Below are 24,293 nucleotides of genomic sequence, written 5' to 3'. Positions count from 1 at the left end.
TGCTATGCTGCTGATATGGAATTTAAAGATTCTTATTGAAGCATAATGTGCTGTCTCCTAAATACCGCTTTTATAAATCTATAAGTTTATGTAAAAAATACTCTAATAAATTCTAAAAACACCATGTTTGTCAAATTACAAACTTCTAGACATCTTTTACAACAGAAAGTTCTCAAACTTTTGCACAGTGTGACCCATGTCTTATAAAAGATTGATTCATGGACACCTTCCCCCTAATGCAGCGGTTCTCAGACTGTGGTTGGGACCCCAAAGTGGGTCGCGACCCCATTTTAATGTGGTCACCAGGGATGGCATTAGACTTGCTGCGGCCTGGGGCCAAAGCTGAAGCCCAAGATTTTCAGTCATGGGTGGCTGGACTCAGGTTACATGCCCCCCCGCCCAGGGCTGAAGCCCTTGGGCTTCAGCTTTGACCGGCTCGCCCACCCAGGGTGGTGGAGCTCAGGCTTTGGCCCCCCTGCTTGGGTGGGCTCAGGCTTCAGTGTCCCCTCCTGGGGTCACGTAGTAATTTTTATTGTCAGAAGGGGGTCGTGGTGCAATGAAGTTTGAGAACCCCTGCTCTTATGCACGTTGTCACTTATGTAACATCCATGTTGTAACTACAGCGATCAGTTACATGAAAAAGGAAGATTAGGAAAGTATTTATTTATTTTTAGAGATCTTTGAATGTGATTTAACAGCTGGAAACAATAAGAAGCCAGAAGTGTGTGACCAACCAATTCTCCACAAGCCACCAGCAAATTCTCCCTGGACCATGAATGGTTTAAGAACCACTGTTGTAGAATGTGCCTCGTGCAGCAAATCAGTATATATTTCCAAAAGTAATACATAAATGAGAAAGGATATACGAAGATTAACAAAGTAATGAGTTTGTGATTAACCATTCAACTCGCAAGTCGAGTTTAATGTTGTGTGTGTATAACATTAGGTCATCTGAAGGAATAGAATTAAATATTCTTCTATTTGCCACTATGTATTTTGTTTACACCACTGCACAGAAATGGCCCTAAGCGTTTTGTTCTGCTTCATTGGCTCTCTACTTTGTGAATGATGCATTTCAGAAACCATCTCTTTTGTAAATATTTCTTCAACTATACGTAGTTATGCTTTTATGAATACAAAAATTATAATATTTATTTTAGAGTTTATATTTCCAGTTGTAAGGAACAACATCAAATATCATTTTAAGAGGTGGGTTACTAGTCATTGCATGCTGGAGGCCAAACTGTTCTGTGTTGAAGATGAAATCACTGAATTTTAAATAAGTTAAACATTTGAGATACTAATGAAAGATCACACTTGAGGCATGGAGGTTAACAGTATAAAGCTAATCTCCAAAAACCTCATCAATTGTATATTCACTATAGTTGTAATGGGGATAAATGTCCCAAAAGGTGTCTCTCAAAAGCAGTTATGGTTTAGCCAAAAAACAGGAATTTTAATGAAACCCTTAAATTAACTACATGCTATTATCTGAAAAAGGCACCCAGGTCTTAGGCTAATTTACAAAGTTGCGTCTTAGCTAGGGTAACCACCTTTTCAAAATGCAAACCAAGACACATGCAGTAGCCCAACCCCCTACCCCTCCTCTTCCCCCAGGCCCTACCCTCTGGCCAGCCTGGAAGTCAGAGCCAGGTAGCAGTAAGAGCCGCCCAGGCTCAGGCCACTGTGCGGAGCCCTGGACCCTTCATCTGCCCTGGGCAGCAGGCTGGGATGCCCAAGAGCAGCCCCGACCCATGTCCCTATTCCCCGGGGAGCACTGCCCAGGGCAGGTGGAAAGTCCAGGGCTCCCCGCAGTGGCCTGGGCTCTCTGGATGGCTCTTACTACTGCCAGGCTTCTGGCCTAGCATGGAGGCCTCATGGCAGGGGGGGCAAGGCCCACCTGAGTGCCTCCCCTCCCCTCGCCACATTAGGAAGAGGCTGGCACTGCCCTGATCCTCATACAGGCGTGCAGGGAATCCAGGACAAATGCTGACCCGGAGTCATTCAACCCATGACCGGGACTGGAAATGTACATTTCGGGTCTGTCCCGTCCAATTAGGGACAGGTGGTCACCCTAATCTTAGCATGCATTTCACAACTGAAACAGAGAAGCTCCAGAACTGGACATGATTACTAAAACAAACCTACATGAGCCCAGCACCAAGGCTCAGATTCTGTTGCATGTTCACATTGTGACAACAATGGCTGACAAATCTGAGGTCTGGATCTATAAGGTCAGATGGTCCTGGCCTTAACCTGGGAGGAGAGTCACAGGCCTGGAGTTAGGAGGATGGTGTGTCATAGGCTTCCTTTTATGGAAGGGACTTGTGGGGAAAAAAATAATTTAAGTCAGCTGCAACTAACACTGAGCCCACTTCTCCACTTTACCCTTTTTATTTTTCAAGAATGCAGGCTTTCTTTGCAGGTTTATTAGAGGTACAAATGCAAAATTTAGTTGTCGTGGACTTCATCACAATGAGACACCCTTTGGGTCCATAAACAAATAAATAGATTACTAAAAAGCATTGGAATTTTTTAGTTTTTACATTAGTGACATTTTTCAGATTGAATATTATTTATACAGTAATTAATCCAAGTGTAACAGACCCTACTAAAAGAAGTTCTTCATTTTACTTTAAAGTTTTAACTGTCTGACAACACCATGTGGTTTAGAGAACAAAACACTATGGAAATTGCCTACAGAAAAGAAAATACAGAATGGACAAATTAAAATCATTCCTGGGTTATGTAATATGAGACTAATACTGACAATTAGGGCAAGTGCTTTAAAAAAAAATCTCACACTTCCATTTCTTAGGCATGCATATGCTGGATGAAGTGTATGGACCATTCATTTTCAGTCAAACTTTTGTTTATTGTCCATGTCTTGTAAAATAGAAATAATGTAGAAAGTCATAATAATTGTTTCTGATAAGTGACTAAAAAGCTTGTTCTGGACTGTACACTTAGTAAAAAGCATATGCATTTATATACAAAAATAAGTTATAAAAGCTATGGAGCCAAACTTCTGCCTTCAATTGATAGCCACATAAACCTGATGAGGGTGAATATGAACCTAATTATATTTCACATAAAAACTGACCAGGTTTGGCAGAAGACGAGATATGAAAACCTTGCCTACAGGCAATTCTGCTAATACAAATCAGAAAAAAAGAAAACAATCAAGATCTGGGAATCCTGTATAAATTCTGCTACCTTGGTTAAATGCAGACATGAAAAAAGTTATATAAGGCTTCAAAAAGTTATAATATACAATAGAAATCACAATCTTAACAATACAAATATTTCCTACTAATTTTTCCTTAAACATTTACTAAATACTGGCATTTTTCCTCTATATGTAATGAAATATAAGACAATGCAACTCAAATTTTGTTTACTTCTCTGGATCTAATTTTGCAATCCTTGCACACCCAAAAACTTCCACTGGAGATAATGGGAATTTTAAGTACACAAGGATTCAGACTCAGCCTGTGCACCACGATCATAAATGGTGGCTGTAGGAATCATTACAGCTGTTGGAACAGTGTATATAATTTGTTGTTGCAGAGCAGCTGAGGAATCTAATACATTTTTAAAAACTACATTGGCAAAGAAACAATGTATTGAAAAAAAGAAAAATTATAACAAAAGACTTTTCCATTCAGATCAGAAGAATTTCAAGGTAGACCAAAAAGTGGTCTTAAGTAGATCAACCATAAACTTTAAGAACAGAGTTTAGGTGGCTTGCTACCAGAACACCAAAATGAAATGGCTTTGTATTTTTTGACAATAGATTCCTGCAGGACTCTGTTGTCTCCTGTCCCTTCTGTCTCTCCTACTACTAGCTTTCTAGACCAAGAGCATTTTTTTTAAAAGCATCTAAGTGATTTAGACACCTAATACCATTTTCAAAAGTAACTCAGAGCTAGAATTTTAAATATATTTAGGTACCTAAATCTGAATTTAGACTCCTAGTGGGATTTTCAAAAGTGCGTAGGTACGTATCTGCATCTTTAGGCACCTAAATATCTTTAAAATTCTGACCTTTAGGCACCTAAGAACCTAAAATCCAGTCACTTCCCATGAGACTTGGGCTCCTAACTTACTTAAGCACTGCTGAAAATTTTATTTATCCCAAGTCACCTTTGAAAATGGGACTTAGGCTCTTTTGAAAAATCACCCCAACTTTCTTGTTGCTCTGGTTCCTTCGACCTTTTCTCTTTCAGAGTGTGATTAACAAAGCTGCTTTCCTTAAAAAGGCAGTTAGCTGCAAGATTAACTGTTTACATTGTATATAAATTATGATATATGATACTATATTCATCGTGCTGACATCATATCACTATATAATTGAAGGTATTTTATACAGACCTCATTCTTACAGGACATTTTGGAAACTAGAAACAAGAATAATGACTTCTTCTGTAACACATCTCACTGTCTAAAATCCATTGTTCCAATAAATTATATTAGTTTGGGACCAAAAATATTTAAGTCTGGAAATACAAACAGTATAGTCTGAATGGTACAAGAAAATGCTCAAGGCAACTACATAGCAGATTTTTTCAAAAGCAAAACTGCTATGAAAGAAAGGATCTTTGAAAACTAAGACAGTTAATCCAACTAAAAGAGACAATTCTTAATCCTAAAATTTCTTCTTTAAACACAAAGGTATAAAATAATATGACATTCCCACCATCTCCCTTAATGTTAATGGGAGGTAATTTACATAGCCACATTTCCAACAAGGCATTGTATTGTAAATTACAAACACAGGGAATCAGATTGCCACCTACAGGTAAATTGGTCAATTTCTGAAAACAAGTGCTAAAACAAGGGCGGGAGGGAGGAGGGAAATTACCCTCTTCAATTTTAGTATTTTTCCAAATATTTTGGAACCGTAACCATATCTTGACTTTCCCAGATCCAGAAAGCAATCACATTGCTCTGTACTTACAGAAGAGGATTACTCCATAAACTCAGAAAACTCACATAGACCGAACTTGACAGAAGTGATGTAGTCACGTTTCACTTAAAGAATATTAAATCTGCTTACCTGATACGATTGGTGCTAGCCTAAATATGTCTGATAATCTGCTGTTAACTGGTTCATAGGGGGAATCTTCAAGCAAGTCATTTCCTAAAGACAACAAAAGATTTGGGTTTCTTTTACACATTATTCTGGGGATGAGGTTTTGTTACTTCACATGATGGCATTGTTTTTATTCTCAAAATAATTAGATTGGGTTAAAAAGAAAACTACTCTAATATTACAAGGGGCTTCCCATTTATTGCTCATGCTATTTTCTCTCCCCATGGGAGAAGATGGAAACACTTGAAAGAAAGAAGCATTTCTTGCCATTAACTCCCTCCCCTCCTTCAGCATGGAATGAAGTCACAAATCAGAAGAGACAGTCTGTGGCATCACAAGTACTGCCTATCTTCAGAGGGAGAAGAGATGGGGGGAGGGGAAAAGGAAGTTTCTTACATCAACTCATTATTGGAAGAGAAAGAGCAGAAGTGCTTCTAACAAAAAACAGTTGGGAAGGAAATTGATTTATAATGTAGCAAATGTCCAGTAAATGTACTTTATTATGAAAGTTGGAACAAAGAGACATATATTAATCCATTAAAATATTCCACCTGACATTTTCATTGGCTAATACATACATACTGTATGGCTTCCAGGGAGCAATATAAAGCTGTAAGCACCTTCAGAATGGATGTTTGAGACAAACTTGGCCCACAAGACATGTAGGATGGGGCCCTAAACTTCCACTGAATTCAGAGGGCATTTGGGGTTCTTCAGCAATACAAAATCCAGGTGGGTGATACATAGCAATATTACCTAAGGACCTGATTCTGTTCCAAGTAGACTCACTGGGAGACTTGACAAGGACTTTAATGGGTATAAAGTCAACCCTATCATTTAACACTGGCATACCATTTGCAACTCTCTCATAGAATCATAGAATATTAGGGTTGGAAGAGACCTCAGGAGGTCATCTAGTCCAATCCCCTGCTCAAAACAGGACCAACACCAACTAAATCATGCCAGCCAAGGCTTTGTCAAGCTTGGCCTTAAAAACCTCTAAGGATGGAGATTCTACCACCTCCTTAGGTAACCCATTCCAGTGCTTCACCACCCTCCTAGTAAAATAGTGTTTCCTAATATCCAACCTAGACCTCCCCCACTGCAACTTGAGACCATTGCTTCTTGTTCTCTCCTCTGCATGCTATGCAAAGTACCAAATCCGCTTTCACATAGCTGTATCTTGTTCTTCCTTTTCTTATATTTACACTTTTATCTTACACCCAGGAGCTAATTAATTCGTTTCCCACTGCGTCCCTGTGAAGTGAGATCTAGTTAACAAGTGTTTAAACTCTTCAGTTAGGGCGAAGTCACAGATTGATTGTTCCTGGCGCTTTGGCACTTGCTAATGCCCTAATCTTTTGACTTTGGTTTAGAAAGGTCAACCGGGGTCCTCTGGAGGAAACCCTTATTGTGGATTGCCCAACAACGGGAGGCTGCAGCAGCAGCTGTTCCTGAGTCGGATGAAAGATCCTCAGTTTTTCAGCTGAAGAGCACAATGTGAATTATGAGGTCAGGCCCTCCGTTTAGTCTCCGCGGTTGTGGCTAGCTGCGGCTGAGAGGGGCTGGGAAACCACCCTGCCTTTGGGGAGTGGGCTGTTTCTGGGTTTCGCAACGTACCCTGTAAGCTTTGGTACATGCTCCAGTAAATGCGCAGGCAGTTTTTCTCCTTCTTCATGCCCCTCTTGCAGCGGCAGTTGTAAAGAGATTTCTGCTTGAGCGCCTCCATGGCGCTTTTGCACTCGTCTTTCGCCTCCAGGCCGGTCGCCCGGCTGAAGTTGCTCTCTTTGCCGGCTACACACTGCCTCAGTGTCCTGTATTTAGTACTGCAGCTCTGCTCCTTGAGACACTGATCGCTGGCTCGCACGCAGTCCAGGCGGTCCCCGCCAGGCAGCCCGCTCACTTCTGCGGACAAAAGTACGTCTAGAGAGAGAGAGAGACAAAACCCAACAAAAACAAACAAACAAAAAAAACCCAAACTCGTTTTGAGACACTGGGCTCCGTGCCAGCCCAACCTGGGGAGAGCAACCCACCGCCCTACAAAATGAACGCACGACCCCTTTCCAAAGGCAGCCGCTCCCTAGCTGACTCAGCCCGCGGCCAAGCCAGGAGCTTTGTTCTGAATGTTTGGGAAGATAAATGAGGTTTCAAGGGGATGGCTCGCCTTCAAATCTCTTTACGGAAAGTCCGCAGAGAAGACAGAGGGTTAATGTGCATGGTAAAATATTCACTGTTCCTTACATCAGCCTTCATTTAATTAATAACCCTTCCCTCCCTATGTTCCATGGAGGGGTTAAATATCTGCCCTGGCTTCCCATAAGGGTTTTGCTGGGATTTCAATTACATTCATGAGGAACCGAGAGCGGAGAAGTCTCCTAGCCGACTGATACTGGCTCTTTTTACTGAAGTCACTTTTTAAAGGCTGCTTGTTATATTCCCCCCCCCCCCCAGTTCCCACATTTCTCGACACGTCGGATCCTTTTTTGCAGAAGGAAACAGCGAATGATATGAGCCACCCTTCTCCACTCCCCAACGCCAGTAAAATCCTTCCCTTCCTCACTACGCACACAGAGTAAACATGTATTGTTACAATATCTGCAACCAGGCAGGGAGGCACGTTCAGGTAAGCGATGCAATCAATCATTCTTCTCACTGATGACACCTCCACCCCACAGTGTTATTAAGATGGAAAGCGACTATTGAAAAGTTTTCCTCTAACTTACTAGAGCCCAATTTAATAACGGGCTATCCAGGCAATAGCTAAATCTCAGAGCTCTTTAAATGTGATCTGTGCTCATTCAAATCCGTCAAAACTACTGGCAACTTCCCCGTTCACCTTAAACCAGACCTCAGACATCGGATCTCATAAACGCAACCTTCTGCGTTACGAAGCCCTGTAAAGAGAGCGAATGTAAACGCCGGCAACTTACCCATTAAGGGTAAAACGAAGTATAAGGTAGCAAGAAACATCTTGTTCTCTTCGGATGGTGCACCCCGATGAGCTGATGTGCCACCCCAAAGAGGCTCAGCATGTAGATATTCCAAAACAACGGCGGTCCAGAGACTCTGATTTCAGACCCATTGAATGGAAAGAAACCCCCCTCGCCTCCTCTTCACCAATAACATCACCAGCACCAGCAGCTACGCGAACGCTGAGATTATTCGCTTAGATTTCAGGTCCGAGCAACCTGAAAACACAAGCAGTCGCTTCAAGGAGAGAGCGAGACACTCACGCGGTGCGTGTGAGCCAGACAGAGGCAGAGAAGGAGATTCGGTTGCTTCCTTGGGTGGGCAGCGCTTTTTTTCCCAGGGAGGGACTCGGAAACAGGGAGGGGAAAAAAAAATCCAGGAGATCCCCCCCCACCCCAGTCCCACAGCCTGGCTTCCATCAAAGATTGCTCCGGACTGAACACAAAATAAATGATTTTCCACTTACACAGAGAGCCTCCAGGTCATGGTGTCTACACAGCTCCTGGCTACCCCGAGTGGGAGCCTCTCCCCCCCGGAATCTACCGCCACCCCCCAAACCCGCGAGCTTTGGGGGTTCGTCTCTGCCTTGCCGGAGGGCGCGGTGCAGGCGGAGGGGGGGGGACCCGGCCGGGCAGCCCTCAGAGCGGGCGCGCTGGTTAGCGGGGCTTTGGGATGCGCTCACAACGGGCCCCCTCTGTTGCGCGGGTAGCAGACGGAGTTATTGATCACGCACACGGCGCTGGGTGTGATAACAGTCGGGCAGGTGCAGCTGCCGGGCGGCTCCATCGGAGGCAAAGCCGTGCATCGCCTGGAGGGGACTCTGAAAGTTTGGCTGGGTGGGGGGGTTGTTTTTTTGCCCCCCCTCTCCCCGCCCCCAAGATGATCAAAGCACCCACGGGGGCAGCTGCTCCGGCCCTGACCCCAGCAGGGCCGTCCCCACCACCAGCTCTCCTCGCCTCCCGGGACACACCGAAAGGTGCCAGCCAGGCGCTGTGCCCCAGGGCTCGGTTTTCTAAATCCGGAGCCGCCGGGACAATTTCCGCTCCGGATCCCCTCCGCCGGACTTGTTAATGAATTGCTGACAGCAAGGTGGGAGTCACTCGGTGAACCCTGATTGCGCTTTGATGAGACGAAACCTCCTCCCCCAACCCCAAACTGCCTCTTCCTCCCACTCCTTCCCCTCCGCCCCACCCCCACCGCCAAAAAGGGGGTGGGGGAGGGGTGGTTGCGGAAAGGTGCCTCCTTCTTCTGCACACACACGAATCAACTCCCCCCTGCTGTTTGAAAAAGAAACTTTTGGACGTGGCTCCAGCGTGGAGTCCGGACTTGGGTAGCGCATGTAAGAGCGGCGCGCACCCTCTTCCCTTCCACGGGCGGTGGGAGGAAGCAAACAGGGACCCATGCAGCAAGGACCAGACCTATTTAAACAAGCATCTGCTGCGACCTCAAATACATGCTCCCACCCTGACTACTTCAAAAGTTAAAACGTGCAACTTATTTTCCTCACCTCCTGTCCAGGAGGAAAACTCCCCCCCTGCAGTCAGCCTCGGGTGCCCTGGGCTCCAGGGAAATGAGAAATAGGTTGCCAAAGGAAAGCAGGACATGCTTTAGTAGGTACCTCATACCGTTTCCACATGAAAGCCATGATTGTTCATATACCCCAGTCTTATTTTTGCAGTCTCCAACTGCAAATGTAGGAATTAAAGCATAGGGGGAGACCAGAGAGACACCCAGAAGGCCCTCTACTAAATATTTCATTATGAAATATAAAAATTTAACATGAGAACGGCCATACTAGGTCAGACCAAAGGTCGATCTAGCTCAGTATCCTGTCTTTAGACAAAAAAAAACCGAGGAGTACAACAATTTCCATCCCACCATCAACTTCAGCCTAGACCAATCCACACAAGCAGTCCATTTCCTGGACACTACTGTGCTAATAAGCGATGGTCACATAAACACCACCCTATATCGGAAACCTATTGACCGCTATACTTACCTACATGCCTCCAGCTTCCATCCAGGACACACCACATGATCCATTGTCTACAGCCAAACTCTAAGATACAACCACATTTGCTCCAATCCCTCAGACAGAGACAAACACTGACAAGATCTCTATCAAGCATTCTTAAAACTACAGTACCCAACTGCTGAAGTGAAAAAACAGATTGACAGAGCCAGAAGGGTACCCAGAAGCCACCTACTACAGGACAGGCCCAACAAAGAAAATAACAGAACGCCACCAGCTGTCACCTTCAGCCCCCAACTAAAACCTCTCCAGCACATCATCAAAGAGTTACAACCTATCCTGAAAAATGATCTCTCACTCTCATAGATCTTGGGAGACAGACCAGTCCTCGCTTACAGACAGCCCCCCAACCTGAAGCAAATACTCTCCAGCAACCACATACCACACAACAAAAACATTAACCCAGGAACCTATCCTTGCAACAAAGCCCGATGCCAACTCTGTCCACATATTTATTCAAATGACACCATCATAGGACCTAATCACATTAGCCACACCATCAGGGGCTCATTCACCTGCACATCTACCAATGTGATATATGCCATCATGTGCCAGCAATGCCCCTCTGCCATGTACATTGGCCAAACCGGACACTCTCTACGCAAAAGAATAAATGGACACAAATCTGATATCAGGAATCATAACATTAAAAAACCGGTAGGAGAACACTTCAACCTCTCTGGCCACTCAGTAAAAGATTTAAGGGTAGCAATTTTGCAACAGGTTTCAGAGTAACAGCCGTGTTAGTCTGTATTCGCAAAAAGAAAAGGAGTCCTTGTGGCACCTTAGAGACTAACCAATTTATTTGAGCATGAGCTTTCGTGAGCTACAGCTCACTTCATCAGATGCATACCGTGGAAACTGCAGCAGACTTTATATATTATTTAGGCTTAAATAGAGACTGGGAGTGGCTAAGTCATTATGCAAGGTAGCCTATTTCCTCTTGTTTTTTCCTACCCCCCCCCCCCCAGATGTTCTGGTTTAACTTGGTTTTAAACTTGGAGAGTGGTCAGTTTGGATGAGCTATTACCAGCAGGAGAGTGAGTCTGTGTGTGTATGGGGGTGGGTTTTTGGAGGGGGGTGAGGGAGTGAGAGAACCTGGATTTGTGCAGGAAATGGCCTAACTTCATTATCATGCACATTGTGTAAAGAGTTGTCACTTTGGATGGGCTATCACCAGCAGGAGAGTGAATTTGTGTGGGGGGGTGGAGGGTGAGAAAACCTGGATTTGTGCTGGAAATGACCTAACCTGATGCTCACTTTAGATAAGCTATTACCAGCAGGACAGTGGGGTGGGAGGAGGTATTGTTTCATATTCTCTGTGTATATATAAAGTCTGCTGCAGTTTCCACGGTATGCATCTGATGAAGTGAGCTGTAGCTCACGAAAGCTCATGCTCAAATAAATTGGTTAGTCTCTAAGGTGCCACAAGGACTCCTTTAATTTTGCAACAGAAAAGCTTCAGAAACAGACTCCAATGAGAAACTGCTGAGCTTGAGTTAATATGCAAACTAGATACAATTAACCTGGGTTTGAATAGAGATGGGGAGTGGCTGGGTCATTACACATATTGAATCTATTTCCCTAAGTTAAGTATCCTAACACCTTCTTGTCAACTGTCTAAACGGGCCATCTTGATTATCACTACAAAAGTTTTTTTCTCCTGCTGATAATAGCTCATCTTAATTAATTAGCCTTTTACAGTTTGTATGGCAACTTCCACCTTCTCTGTATGTGTGTGTATATATGTTCCATTCTATGCATCCAATGAAGTGGGCTGTAGCCCACGAAAGCTTATGTTCTAATAAATTTGTTAGTCTCCAAAGTGCCATAAGTACTTGATTTTTTTGCTGATACAGACTAACACGGCTGCTACTCTGAAACCTGTCTTTAGACAGTGGCTGATGCCAGATGCTTCCGAGGGAATGAACAGAACAGGCAATCATCAAGTAATAAAAATGCACTTTTCTTCTTTATAGTACAAAGACGACTTAGAGGAGCAGAGGCCTTAGTTCCGTTTTATATTGGGGTTCTACATTCAAATACAACTCAGGTACTTACAGAATAGAAAGTCACCCACTTTGTATATAATGTGCTTAGTTTGGTTATAGCACAGTCTGTAAACAAGCAAACAGCAGCACTTTCAATTAACTGCAAATTACTAGCAAACTTCATAGATCTACAGATATTTGTGTGTACACAGGTTTATTAGATGAGTCCATATATACCACCATTTGGACAGAATTCTAGTTCAGTGTATCAATTTACACTTGGCTCCTGAATAAACAAAGCAAACATATGTCACATATTCATGACAGATGGTTCAAACAGAGAGCTATTTAGTGGTTTCCCCACAGTTGCTACTACATGGAGTTCCCCAGAAACCCAACAAAAATGTAATTAAGCTAAAATACCGCTAGCCTCCAGATTTTCTCAGGTTTTCAAAAACAGCAAAACCTGATTCAAGTGTTTATATTTCTCCACTTTTATACATTGGAGTTGAGATAAATGCCAACAACAACAAAAATAAGTATACTTCCTGATGTATTTTTGACAGCAAGCTTTGTTTCCCATTTGGCTAAAGAATATTCTTTTCTTTAAGGTGAATTTTGTTGGTTTCTTTTTATAAGAAAGTGAGTCAGGCTGACCATTTATAACAAGTTTGTAGGATACTTTTTGTCATTAAGACAAGCTCAGAATCACTGGCATATGTTGGGAAATATAGAAAATATAACAGAGGCAGAATTATTTTTAAATAGGAAGTTTTCCCATTTTTTTCTTCCATCATTCTTTCTTGAACAGGCAAATCTGCATGAAAAGGGAATCTTGATTCCCCAGAATCTCATCCATCCCTGCTGCTTATTCCATAGATGAGTTCATAATCTTTGTGATGCCACAATGCAACTAATTGGTATCTCACAAAGGATTAACATTTCAGAGGTGAGAAATGTATATTATTCTAAGGTGGAAAAAAATCTATTAACTTCTGCATACTTTACAGAAGATATATTCATAATATGATACTGAGAGCAAATAGTCATAACATATGATTTTTTAAATCTCAGTCCTTAATATTTTAATTTATCGCTAAATCTCAGAGTCCATTGCACTAATTTAGCAATTACATTTACAGTGTCATGTTCAGCAAATTATTATTTCTAGCTTTTGAAACACTTGATAATTAAAACAGTGGAGCAAATTGGCCTTGCAAATATTTCAGTACAAATTGGAGTGGATGATGAGGTTTATTCTTTTCATTTCCAAATTTGGCATTATCACACAACATAATGTGTATGATGCAGATGGTATAAATATCTTACGGCATAGCGGACATGATTCACTTGTCACTTATGTTGGCATAAATCAAGAATAACTTAAATAAAGAGATTTTACACCAGAGTAAAATAAGTGCAGGTGAGAAGAAAATCAGGCTCATTCTTTGCAAAACCACCACAAAAATATAACAACTTGATATGATATTACTGTTATGTAGTATATTTAACAGTATTACGTGGTGTATATATAAGAAATAACGTAACAGGGCTCTTCTGAGCTAATGACCGCTTACTTTGGATGGCGTTCTAAACCATGAAGTTAAAGGCTGAGGCCCAGATCTTCAAAGGTCTTTAGACACCTAATTCCCATTGATTTCTATGTTAGTTAAGTGCCTAAATGCCTTTGTGGATATGGGTCTGAGTAACTTAACCACATAAGAGGAGCAATGATCCTCCAGGGAATACTTTTCCAGAGTGTCTTGCTACTATTATGAAATTGAATTTATATTTGACAATAATGTTAAAAGTCAGATATAGGAGGTCATTGACATGATTATGAAACCCCCAAAAGCCAGTTAGAAATTTGTGCATTCAAAGTTTTACAGATATTCTGTAAGTACTGTTCTTTTCTTTCACATCTTTTTGGTGAACACTGAAAAACTAGCCCATGAAAGGTGAAAAAGATTAAACTCCCATTACTTCAAACAGATTTAACAGCCCAACTCTATGTTTTGAAAACAAAGCCAAGGCAGAAGCCACAGCGCTAAATAAATTTTTTTTCTGACTATCTAACTGCTCCCCTTCACATAGACTCTTTGTATATAAGTGTATATAAGAAAATTAGTTGCAAATTACAAGGATTTCTGCACTGTAACAGAAATGATTAAACCTTTTTTGAACTCTTTCTACACTTAGAGTTCTTCATGAAAAAACTCGTACAGATACAGAGAGACATCATCTTTCTTTCCAAATGCAAACAGATGGACATCATACCAAAAGGACTGAAGGTAAAAAATCCATTACAATCTACATACCACACAGACTATGCTGACAGCTTGTGCCACACGCTCTCAAAGAAACTGCAGAACCACCTGATCAATATCCTCTACAGCAAACAGGGAAAGATTAAGAATGAGCTCTCAAAACTGGACACTGTCATAAAAAACCAACCTTCCACACAAACTTCCTCATGGCTGGACTTTACAAAAACTAGACAAGCCATTTACAACACACACTTTGCTTCTCTACAAAAGAAAAAGGACACTAAACTATCAGTCCACCGAATGCATCCGATGAAGCGAGCTGAAGCTCACGAAAGCTTATGCTTAAATAAATTTGTTAGTCTCTAAGGTGCCACAAGTACTCCTTTTCTTTTTGCGAATACAGACTAATACGGCTGCTACTCTGAAACCTGCCATTAATGTACCATTGTTGACTTAATTTTGTCCTTAGTAAATCTCTGGGTATCACTTTCCCCCCCTTAGTTTTAAACTAATTTTAATTTCTTATTAGCCATCCAGCAGTGCAGGTATTATAGAACCTTTGTAAGAGAGTATTGTATTTCTTGGATACCTAAAGTCACTTGCACACTGGCCTCATGCCTCAGAAGGCACTCACAGTATGCACCCCTACTGAAATGAAGTGCCTGTCATGTCTTATTAGTATTGTTTAAATATACGCTGCAACAAATCATGTTTTCAAGTCACCTTTTTTTCTTTTTTAGTGCTTAGGTACCAGACTGAAAACACTAGACACTGATGTCCCATTATCTACAGAACAGGAATAGCATCGGCAGTCAAACCACAAGGCTCTCCTAACATGCCTAAAATATTGCTCTGCAGAGACTGCCTCTAGAAATGAGGGGGGAATTCAGTCCTCTGGTTACATTCTGCTCCCAGTTATACACTGGGATTTACACTGGTGTACCAGAATCCAGTCCAATCTGTCAATTCAGCAATTCGCCAGACTCCACATTTATTCTGTCTCTGTGGAGACTGACAACAATGCTACCAATTATAATGCTGGTTTTTAAGATGTGGATTGGTGTTCCCTTAGAAACAAGGCAGACACCAAGCTCACTGTGAGCTTCAGCCTCCATGATGATGACTCCACTGCCTCTTGGTCCTCAAGGATGGTCGATTGTTTCCAGAGCTGTAACTAGGCATTTAGTGCCTGGGGTGCGCAAGCATATTTGTGTTTTTTGGTAATTTTTTCACCCAGAGGCGACATGTGTGTGTGGGGGGGTGTAGGGTCACGTACCCCCCAGATTTTTTGGCTGCCCCTCCCAACCCAAAAAGACTGGGTGCCCCGCTGAAGTGAATCGAGGGTGTTGCCTCTGTTTCCGCCCCATTTTCCTACCCCCACAACTTTGTGCCCTGGGCAGCTGCTCCACTCGCCCTATCCTGGTTGCAGCCCTGATTATTGGCATTGCTGTTCACTTTTTAAGGGTTTTTTATTAAAGCTATGTCTGTGATGGCTGATACATTTTTATCAAGTGTTTATAACAAAGTGAAGCTTTTCATTCGGTTTGCTAACTTTTAAATCTATGTCAATTAAAAAAAATTAATCCAGGCACCTACATTTCATAGACATTTTCTAATTTCATTCAAAGGATATTTTTCTTTTCTTTTTCTATAAAGAAAGAACAACAACTATTACTAAGATAAAACGTAGTGATGATAAGGGGACTGTTTGACATACTAAGTCAACTGTAGAAGGGAAGCTTCAGAAAACTTTTTTTCAAAGTGAGTCTAGGCAAAGAGATCCTTCAAAATTTACTAGCTTTCTAGTTTTCAGGTTAGACTCACCTTATTGCATGAAACTGGATGCACTCAGTAGGCGAGAGATATCAAACTCATTCCGTGCTGAGGGCCAAAGGACATTTTCAAATGGAATCCACGGGTCAGTGTTACAAACATAAAGGCACATTCTGTACTTGTTCCATGCAGAATCTTAATGGCTTTCCTTCTGTATCCCTGTCCATACGTAAGTGAATGGTCACTCTACACCAAACACTTAGAAAGGAGTCATCTGCAAAATTAAACTGACTAAAATGTTAGTCAGCTTTGCTTTGCAGCCAGCTTCCATGTGCAAAAGCTATAGTGCTGGAGCACTGTGTCAATTGCTATTGCTGGCAGCAGTCCACGATGACAATGGAATGGTAAATTGACGTAAGGGCTGAATTAATACATTGACTGGGCTGCATCCAGCCTGCAGGCCACATGTTTGTCATCCCTGCCACAGACTCATTTCATGGAGTGAACTTGAATGAAAATACTGAAGTCAAAGCCATTGAGCCATGAGAAATATAAATTTTATTAAGTGTGGATCTGATAGAGCTGCTGAGCGGAAGTATGTTGGGGAAAAGAACAATGTCATGAACTTTTAAATGTAATTCTTTTGGGAAAGAACAGGTGGCATGAATCTGAGGCTGAATTAATGAGTGATACAGAGTGAGGGAGAACAAAAGACTAGTGGGAAAGGATCCAGAAAACACTATTTTTACGGGCACTTTTCTTCCAACAGTATGAAAGAGACAAAGAAGAAGAAAGAAGATACAGAAATCATTAAGGGGAGGGAGTTTAGTTTGCTTTACTTGTCCTGAATTTACCTTCATTCCATGAAGGCAATACAAGTAGTTGCTTGAATAAGTCATAAAGAGTTGGCCCAAGACATTTAGCCTTTGTAAAGGCCAGATTAAGTAACAATGCTGTCCATCCTTCAAACAACAAAAACCTGCACTATCCCCCCAAAAAATCAATTTTGAGGAGTTTATGAAGCCTTGAAAGGGCTTTTGTGGCCTGGAAACAAGATGGAGTTTTTACTGAACCTGTCATTTAAGTGGGTTTAGTGCTTTCAACAAGTGTCAGAGAACAAACGGAGCACAAAGACAGGAAGACTGATTCAAAGTATTACCATTAAGTGCCATACCCTTCCTCCCCACCCCCCACCCTTCAGAGTGTATGGGAAGAGACGATGAAGCTTCTAGATCCTCCATTTCAGTGCTTTTTTCCTCCATAGGATTTAATTGAGCCTGCACTGTTTATTAATTCACAGAACAATTTTTTTAAGTGAGCTTGTTCACCCAATAGTTTTTCCAAGCTCACAGTTGCCAGCTACAATCACCAGAAATGCTGTGCTTTAAATATTATCTGGCCAGTTAACTACAAAAGTTGCTGTGTTCTTCAGTGATCTTATACATGACAGAATAGACCCCATTAATATGCATCAGCTGGTTTTGAATTTCAACAGGATATGGGATAACGATACTGAAACACTGCACCAGAATTCAGAAATATGGAGTAGTAAAAATCAGAAGAAAACATAAAACTGGTATCTATTTACTTTGACAGAGAAATTAAAACGTGAAAAAATCCTAGCCACTTATATGGGCATGTATCTTAAAAACCATACGATTTTAGCTGCACTAGTTTTAGCTAGTATATACAGTACATTAATATATAGGCTAAAAAGTATGTTTTAGACAGATAGTCTATCTATACCATTCTATTGTTTATTATCTCAAAAGGTGGACTGATAGAGCCCCCTAGCTGCTACTGGAAGTAATTCATGCTCCTACAATAAAACAATACATGAAAATGAATAATGCAAACAGTGATAGTAAGCAAACAAAAACTTGCTGTAAAGCAATTAAACATACAAGAGGAACAATATAGATGATGACAAGTTAAATATGGACTCATATGTAAATGAAACTTACAGGCAAGGGAATCAATGTATTTATCGCAGATACAGAAAACATTTGAACAGGTATAGTTGGGTATCTTCTAAACTGCAAATTTGAGACTTTATTCCTAATATGCATAGATAGTTTAATCTATTGAAATACCTATTGACTACCTAGCTATTTTAAAATAATCATGATGCAAACACAAATGAAAATCTGCCTCCTTTAGTGTTAGTAATAAAGGGTTATTCATAAAGCAAATATGGGATATTAAAGCTAACAAGGATCAAAACCTCTTTTTTGTACATTTTAAGAAGGTACACTGTTAAAATAGGTTAAGAGACAAAATGGAAGTGATTACCTAACAATAATGTCCTCAGCTGGTGCAAATCAGTGTGGCTCACTTGAGGATTACCTGTTCTGTTCATTCCTTCTGAAGCACCTGGCCTTTGTCGGAGGACAGGATACTGGGTTAGATGGACCTTTGGTCTGAGCCAGTATGGCTGTTCTTATGTTCTATGTTTTTTGACTCAGTAGCTTTACTGTTTTGGAACCAATGGAGCTTAGCCAATTTATACCATTTATGCCTTTGCTTCAGGATGGCTAGTTCATTCACATGAAGAATATCATTTGTACAACTTCCTGGGTAACTCTGTAATCACTTCTGGGCAAAGAAACTCAACAAAAAAACAGCTTTCACTGAAATTTTTTTAAAGTCATGAAAATATTTATGTCAATTTTAGGCTTTCTTAAAGACTTTCATCTTACAAAACCTAAATATTGGGCCCAAATTATGTGCCAGTGACCCTTGAATTAAAATATGTATATTTTGTTTCTATTTGTTCATTTTATACCTCAGAAAGAACCTTCTCGTATACAAACAAGATCAAATTTCTGTATCCTTTTTCTGATTACTCATTTTAGATTTAGTTAGTTACCAATGGACATGAGAGAAACAGGGTCTGATTTTCAGTACACCAACTGAAGTCATTGGGAACATCTCTGAAAAACAGTCCCCTGTTTTCTCCCCTAAATTACTGGGCATTAATATAATAATTTGTTTTCTCTGCTGTTACTTATGGAAGACTTGCATTCCTTCTGACGACACAAGATCTGACTGGCCCCATCTACACTACAGAAATGGATTTTAAACATGGTGGGCCAAATTTAGAGGTGAGTCTAAGTCTGGAACAGGGGTCTCAAACACGCGACCACTAGGCGGCCCGCAGAGTTATTTGCTGTGGCCGACCGAGTTATTTGCTGTGGCCCGCCGAGCTTTCCAGGAGGGAGGAGCGGGTAGCTGCACACTCAGGGGAGGAGGCAAAGAGGCGGGGCAGGGGAGGGGACTTGGGGAAGCGGTTGGAATAGGAGCACGGAGGGGGTGGAGCTGGGGTGGGGACTTTGGGGAAGGGGTTGGAATGGGGGCGGGGAAGGGGTGGGAAGAGGAGTGCAGGTGCTGGGCCTCATGGAAGGGCTAGTGTGGGGGCAGGGCTGGACCGGGGGGGGGGGGCGGGGCGGGTGCAGGCTTTTGTACCTTTATATGAAAAAGTGTCAGTGATGCAGCCCTCAGGCCAATGTACTAGTCCTCATGTTGCCCTCGCGGTGATCTGAGTTTGAGATCCCTGGTCTAGAATGAGTCAAAATTGATGTATGTTAAATCTTCCATCCTCCCCGTCAATATGTACTTTACACAGCTAAAGCCTTCTCTACATTACAAAGTTTTTCTGGTTTATCCATATCAGTATAGTTAAACCAGCAAAACTCTCCTAATGTGGATGCATAAAAATACCCGTGATGTAAAAACAACTGCACCCACACGAGGGCTTATGCTAGAATAGTTAACTTGGTTTTAAAAAAAATCAAATTGCACCTCTAACCATCACAGCTGTAGTGTTGTAACTCTGAAGTGTAGATCAGGCCTGAGACTCCCTCTTGTCTTGAGGTAGTTTTAGAACAAATTACCACCATGCAATATACACCCACACATTCCCATACATATATTTTCTGAACTTCGTCCAGTGAATCTAACTGAATGCAAGAGAGTTTGTAATTTACACACCCAATAGTCAAAATAAAGGAGTACAGAAAGAAGCAACTGATCGGAGCATTTAAGAAAACATAAGTCAAAATAGGCACCCTCTTCTATTTAAACTTACACCTTCTTTTGACTCCTGTTTGTGTAAGATATACCAACTGAGATTTCTTTACACATGGGTAATGGCTTTAAATCTAGTCTAATAAGAGAGTCTGAGTCTCCATTTACACCATATTACCCATCACCTCTGATTTTGAACAATTATTTAATATACAGCTAACACAGCTCTTCAGGGTAGGGACTGTGCATTTTTTGGTGTTTGTAGAGCACCTAGAACAATAGGGCCATGACCCTGACTGCAGCGTCTAGGCATTACTATAATATGAATGTTAAATAACAAAAAACAATAAAAACAAATACATTACCAAGCCTTGAAAATTAATTTTCTGTCTCTTCCAAACTGGAACCCCACATGTATTTTTTTAAACACCATGTTTCAGAACACAGCAAGTTCTGTAGTGTAGAGAGAGCCAATTGAGCTGCATTGTTTATAGTTGAATAAAGGTTAGGAATCTACTAGCCTCAAGTGAGAAAGAATAGGAAGTCTCTAGTAAGTTGTAACATTCCTGAATTTCATACAATAACTGAGATCATGAAGAAAGCACAAGAAACTATGGCTGATGAGACAAAAACAAACAAACAAATATCAAGATAAAATATAGATTTTCATATTAAATTTAAAGCTGCAGCCAAGTACTCACCCCTCTGAAGTACTGGCCTCTCCAAGTTTGAATTGGCTAACTATCTGATTGGTCACCATTCGTAACAAGATGGAGCAAGACTTTAAAAAAAAAAAAAAAAGAAAGAAAGTCAAATCTTGATACCTACCAGGGAATGCAAGCAGGAGAGCCCACAAAGCTGCTAAAATATAAAGTAATTTGAACAATATCTCTTTCTGAACATGTTTATTTTGTAATCTGTGTAATCTTGGGTAAGATTGGTCAGACTGACAGAAGCATAGTAAGGGGTATTATGAAGCACCAAAACACCTCATTTAAGTAGTGTTTTTCTTCCTCAAAAAGTGCCTAAGAAACAGAAAAAAGAAAAAACAGACAGGAATAGTCAGGCTTGAGCCTCCAAACAGACAACCAAAATGTCTTGCACAAATCTCTGTCTTAGCTTCTGTTTTCCAAAAGGAGCTTTTCAAAATACAGTATTGGGGGAGTTTGCCTTTTTCTACTGGACTCCTTGCATTTAAATCTCTGTGGATTAGGTTTCCCCTTTGTAAACTGGGGATATATACTGCGTTCTTTCTCCTATTCTTTGTCTGTCTTGCTCATTTCAATTGTAAGTGCTTTGAAGCAGCCCAATTTCTCTTACTATGTGCATGCACAGTGCCTAACATAGGAAGGCCACAATCTTCGTTGGAGCTTGTAGCTTGGAGCTTGTTGGAGCTTTAATATTAAAATAAAATAATAAGAAACGGTTTATAAGGAGAAACACTGATACGGTTATTCTTCATCTTAGGTCTCCTATGGAATGACACAGAAGTACCAATAGGATGCAGGTTCCAGCATCTTTTGGTTGCTATTAACTGAAAGAAAGGAATCAGTAGGAGACAAGACACTACTGAGGAAAATATTCCATTGTGGTGGGAATGTGTTTGAAGACCTGGGATGCAGGGGAAAAAAAGAAAGAAAAGGGTGCCAAATGTGTCTATTAGACTGCACTATCACAGCCGTATCTGAAAGTGAACGCACACACAGTACCGTACCTTTTTGGTGGAATGTGTAATGAAGCCTACAATGTTAAGCCTATAAGCTCAAGATTCCACAAGTATTTTCATTCTAATGCTATTATATTTCTATATTAATTCAATTTTTTCCATTTCCAGATGCTTAAACTTTTTCAGACTTTTACTTTGGGGGCTGAAATTTGGCATATTTGTGCTCGGTCTGAAGTCATTTTTTAAAAAGTGTGACCAAAAATAGTTCAGCCATTTTCAAGTTGGAAAAACTGTAGGATCATTCATTTCTTGTGTGTGTGTGTGTGTGTGTGTGTGTGTGTATATATATATATATATATATAAAATCACTACAGTGTCTCAGGAGGAGATTGTCCCTCTGAGATTTGAAGTTTCTACAATCTCCAAGTAGCATATGTGCCTTTCAGTGGTACATGAACATCAGTTTCAACTTCAGAGAGTGAAAAGGGGTTAAAAAAATCAGTATTTTGTGCATGCACAGTGAGTTTTTGTTACTTTATAAACTACAGCTCTCCCAATGTTCTGTTAGCACTATATACATTAAGTTGAGTGGAATTTTCAACAGACAACATCAACATTCTAGTGAAGCTGTGCACAGACTTAAGAAAGTTGACTAAACTTTGTCTTTAATGTGTAGGTGTATGTAGAATATGATCTGTAAGCAGGATTCCAGGGCAAAAGACTTTTCCTATAGGGGCATACATCACCCAGAATGCAGCTTCCTATTTCTTTCTTGTCAATAGATGCACAAGATAGGAATTTATGTGCAATACCCTTCTCTGCTTCAACAATAGTGACACTGACAGCAATGCTACAAAAACGATTTGCCATTCCATTTACCCTTGTCAAAACATCTGCAAAGGGTATTTTAGTTTATTAATTACAGATTTTATAATTTCTCTTAAAATATTTAACAGAAATATGCTTTTAATGCAACTGTGACCATTTTCTATAGTTGTGCATCACTACCGATGAAGTGAGCTGTAGCTCACAAAAGCTTACGCTCAAATAAATTTGTTAGTCTGTAAGGTGCCACAAGTCCTCCTTTTCTTTTTGCGAATACAGACTAACAAGGCTGCTCCTCTGAAACCTACCAAAATATTGTCATCTACTATGATATTTTGAATAAATTTACAATTTGTACAAAACAATCAATAAGTACAATTAATATTGAAAATAAATGTCAAAATGGTATACTTGCCACTATATAAATGAATATTGTTTCACACATAAAGGTTTCTTGTTGCAATGGTTCAAAACTCTTTTTTATTCTACAGTAAGCAGATTGAATTAAATAAAAAATGATGTGCCAAATCTGAAAGGATTTAAATGGCACAAATTTCAAGCTATTGCTTACTGTCCATGCTTACAGTATCAAACAATACTTTTTCAGACAGCTGTAATAGCCCACTACAATACAGACATGATTATACTAGTGAAAAGTTGAAACTGACTATTTGACAGGTTAACAGTCATTTTAAATTATTGAGAGGATTTTTTAAAAATCAAAATAAAACTAACTATTCAATCCTTATACTGTGTGGAGGGGGGAAGTTATAACTCTTCTACAGAGTAAGAATCTCTGCCTTTTAGACAGAGCAAGGAACTTCCACCTGGGATGTACCTGTTATGTGGATGTCACAGCTGACAAATGTTTACTAACAAAACCTGAACAAATCTCAGGCAGATAAAAGGCTCCCTCAAGTATCTTCTACTTCTTTGGAATTAGTCCTAACTAACCATTTTCATTTGCGACTGTCAGAAGTAAATCCTAGAGCAGAGGGCAATGGAATGTCAAAAGAGGTCAATAACAGAAAATCAGACATTCGCCTCTAGGATGCAAGTCTGAATCCAGCTCAGGTTTTTGGTAGCCAAAAGGTTTTCCATTTGCTGGCTGTTTGGTTATGTCTTTGAAAAAGTGTTGGTAATCTCAGTCTAGTACCCACTGCAAAACATCACTGGCATTAACTGACAATCTTGGTGGTTTTAGCACAGAGGCCAAGAATTGGTTTGTCACAGAGACTTGCCACAACCCTCTCATAGTTGGTGCTGCTAAATGAAGGTTGTGGCACATTTGTGGAGCAGTATGTAGAAACTTGTGCTGTCATTGTTTGTCTTGTACCCATCTGTGGATAGAAGAGTCTCAGCACAGCAACTTTCACTGAATTCCACAAAGTTTGAAAAAAGGAAAGTCAGATGACAGGTTCACATCTAATACAAATGGTTTCTAGTTACTTCTAAAATATGACACTCAGTAGCTTAGTTGAAGTTTGAACAAATACAACCTCCAGTCTTGTTTCATAGAAAAGCAGTTTTAAATCTAAGGACTAGAGAACATGAAAGAGAGGAAACAAAATATAGAAATAAATGGGTTTCTTATTGCAAATGGTTATATGCGGGCAAAACCCATAGGAGTTGTGTGTGGAATGGCTAC

General features: G+C 40.7%; 1 protein-coding gene across 1 annotated transcript in view; it reads right to left on the bottom strand.

Annotated features, from left to right (window-relative positions):
* GFRA1 (GDNF family receptor alpha 1) overlaps positions 1–8,065 on the bottom strand; it is a 194,848-nt gene extending 186,783 nt beyond the window's left edge. Inside the window, exons 1-3 of the mRNA XM_077822013.1 lie at positions 8,026–8,065; positions 6,716–7,018; positions 5,060–5,143 (exon numbers count right to left, since the gene is read on the bottom strand). Coding sequence (XP_077678139.1) covers positions 5,060–5,143; positions 6,716–7,018; positions 8,026–8,065 — 427 coding nt within the window. The remainder of the gene's footprint in view (positions 1–5,059; positions 5,144–6,715; positions 7,019–8,025) is intronic.
* Between the last annotated feature and the right edge of the window lie 16,228 nt (positions 8,066–24,293).

Source organism: Eretmochelys imbricata, chromosome 7, assembly GCF_965152235.1.
Source record: "Eretmochelys imbricata isolate rEreImb1 chromosome 7, rEreImb1.hap1, whole genome shotgun sequence".
In the NCBI taxonomy this organism is placed as follows: Eukaryota; Metazoa; Chordata; order Testudines; family Cheloniidae; genus Eretmochelys; species Eretmochelys imbricata.
The sequence above is the reverse complement of the archived record's forward strand: the minus strand, read 5'-3'. Positions and strand labels throughout refer to the sequence as shown.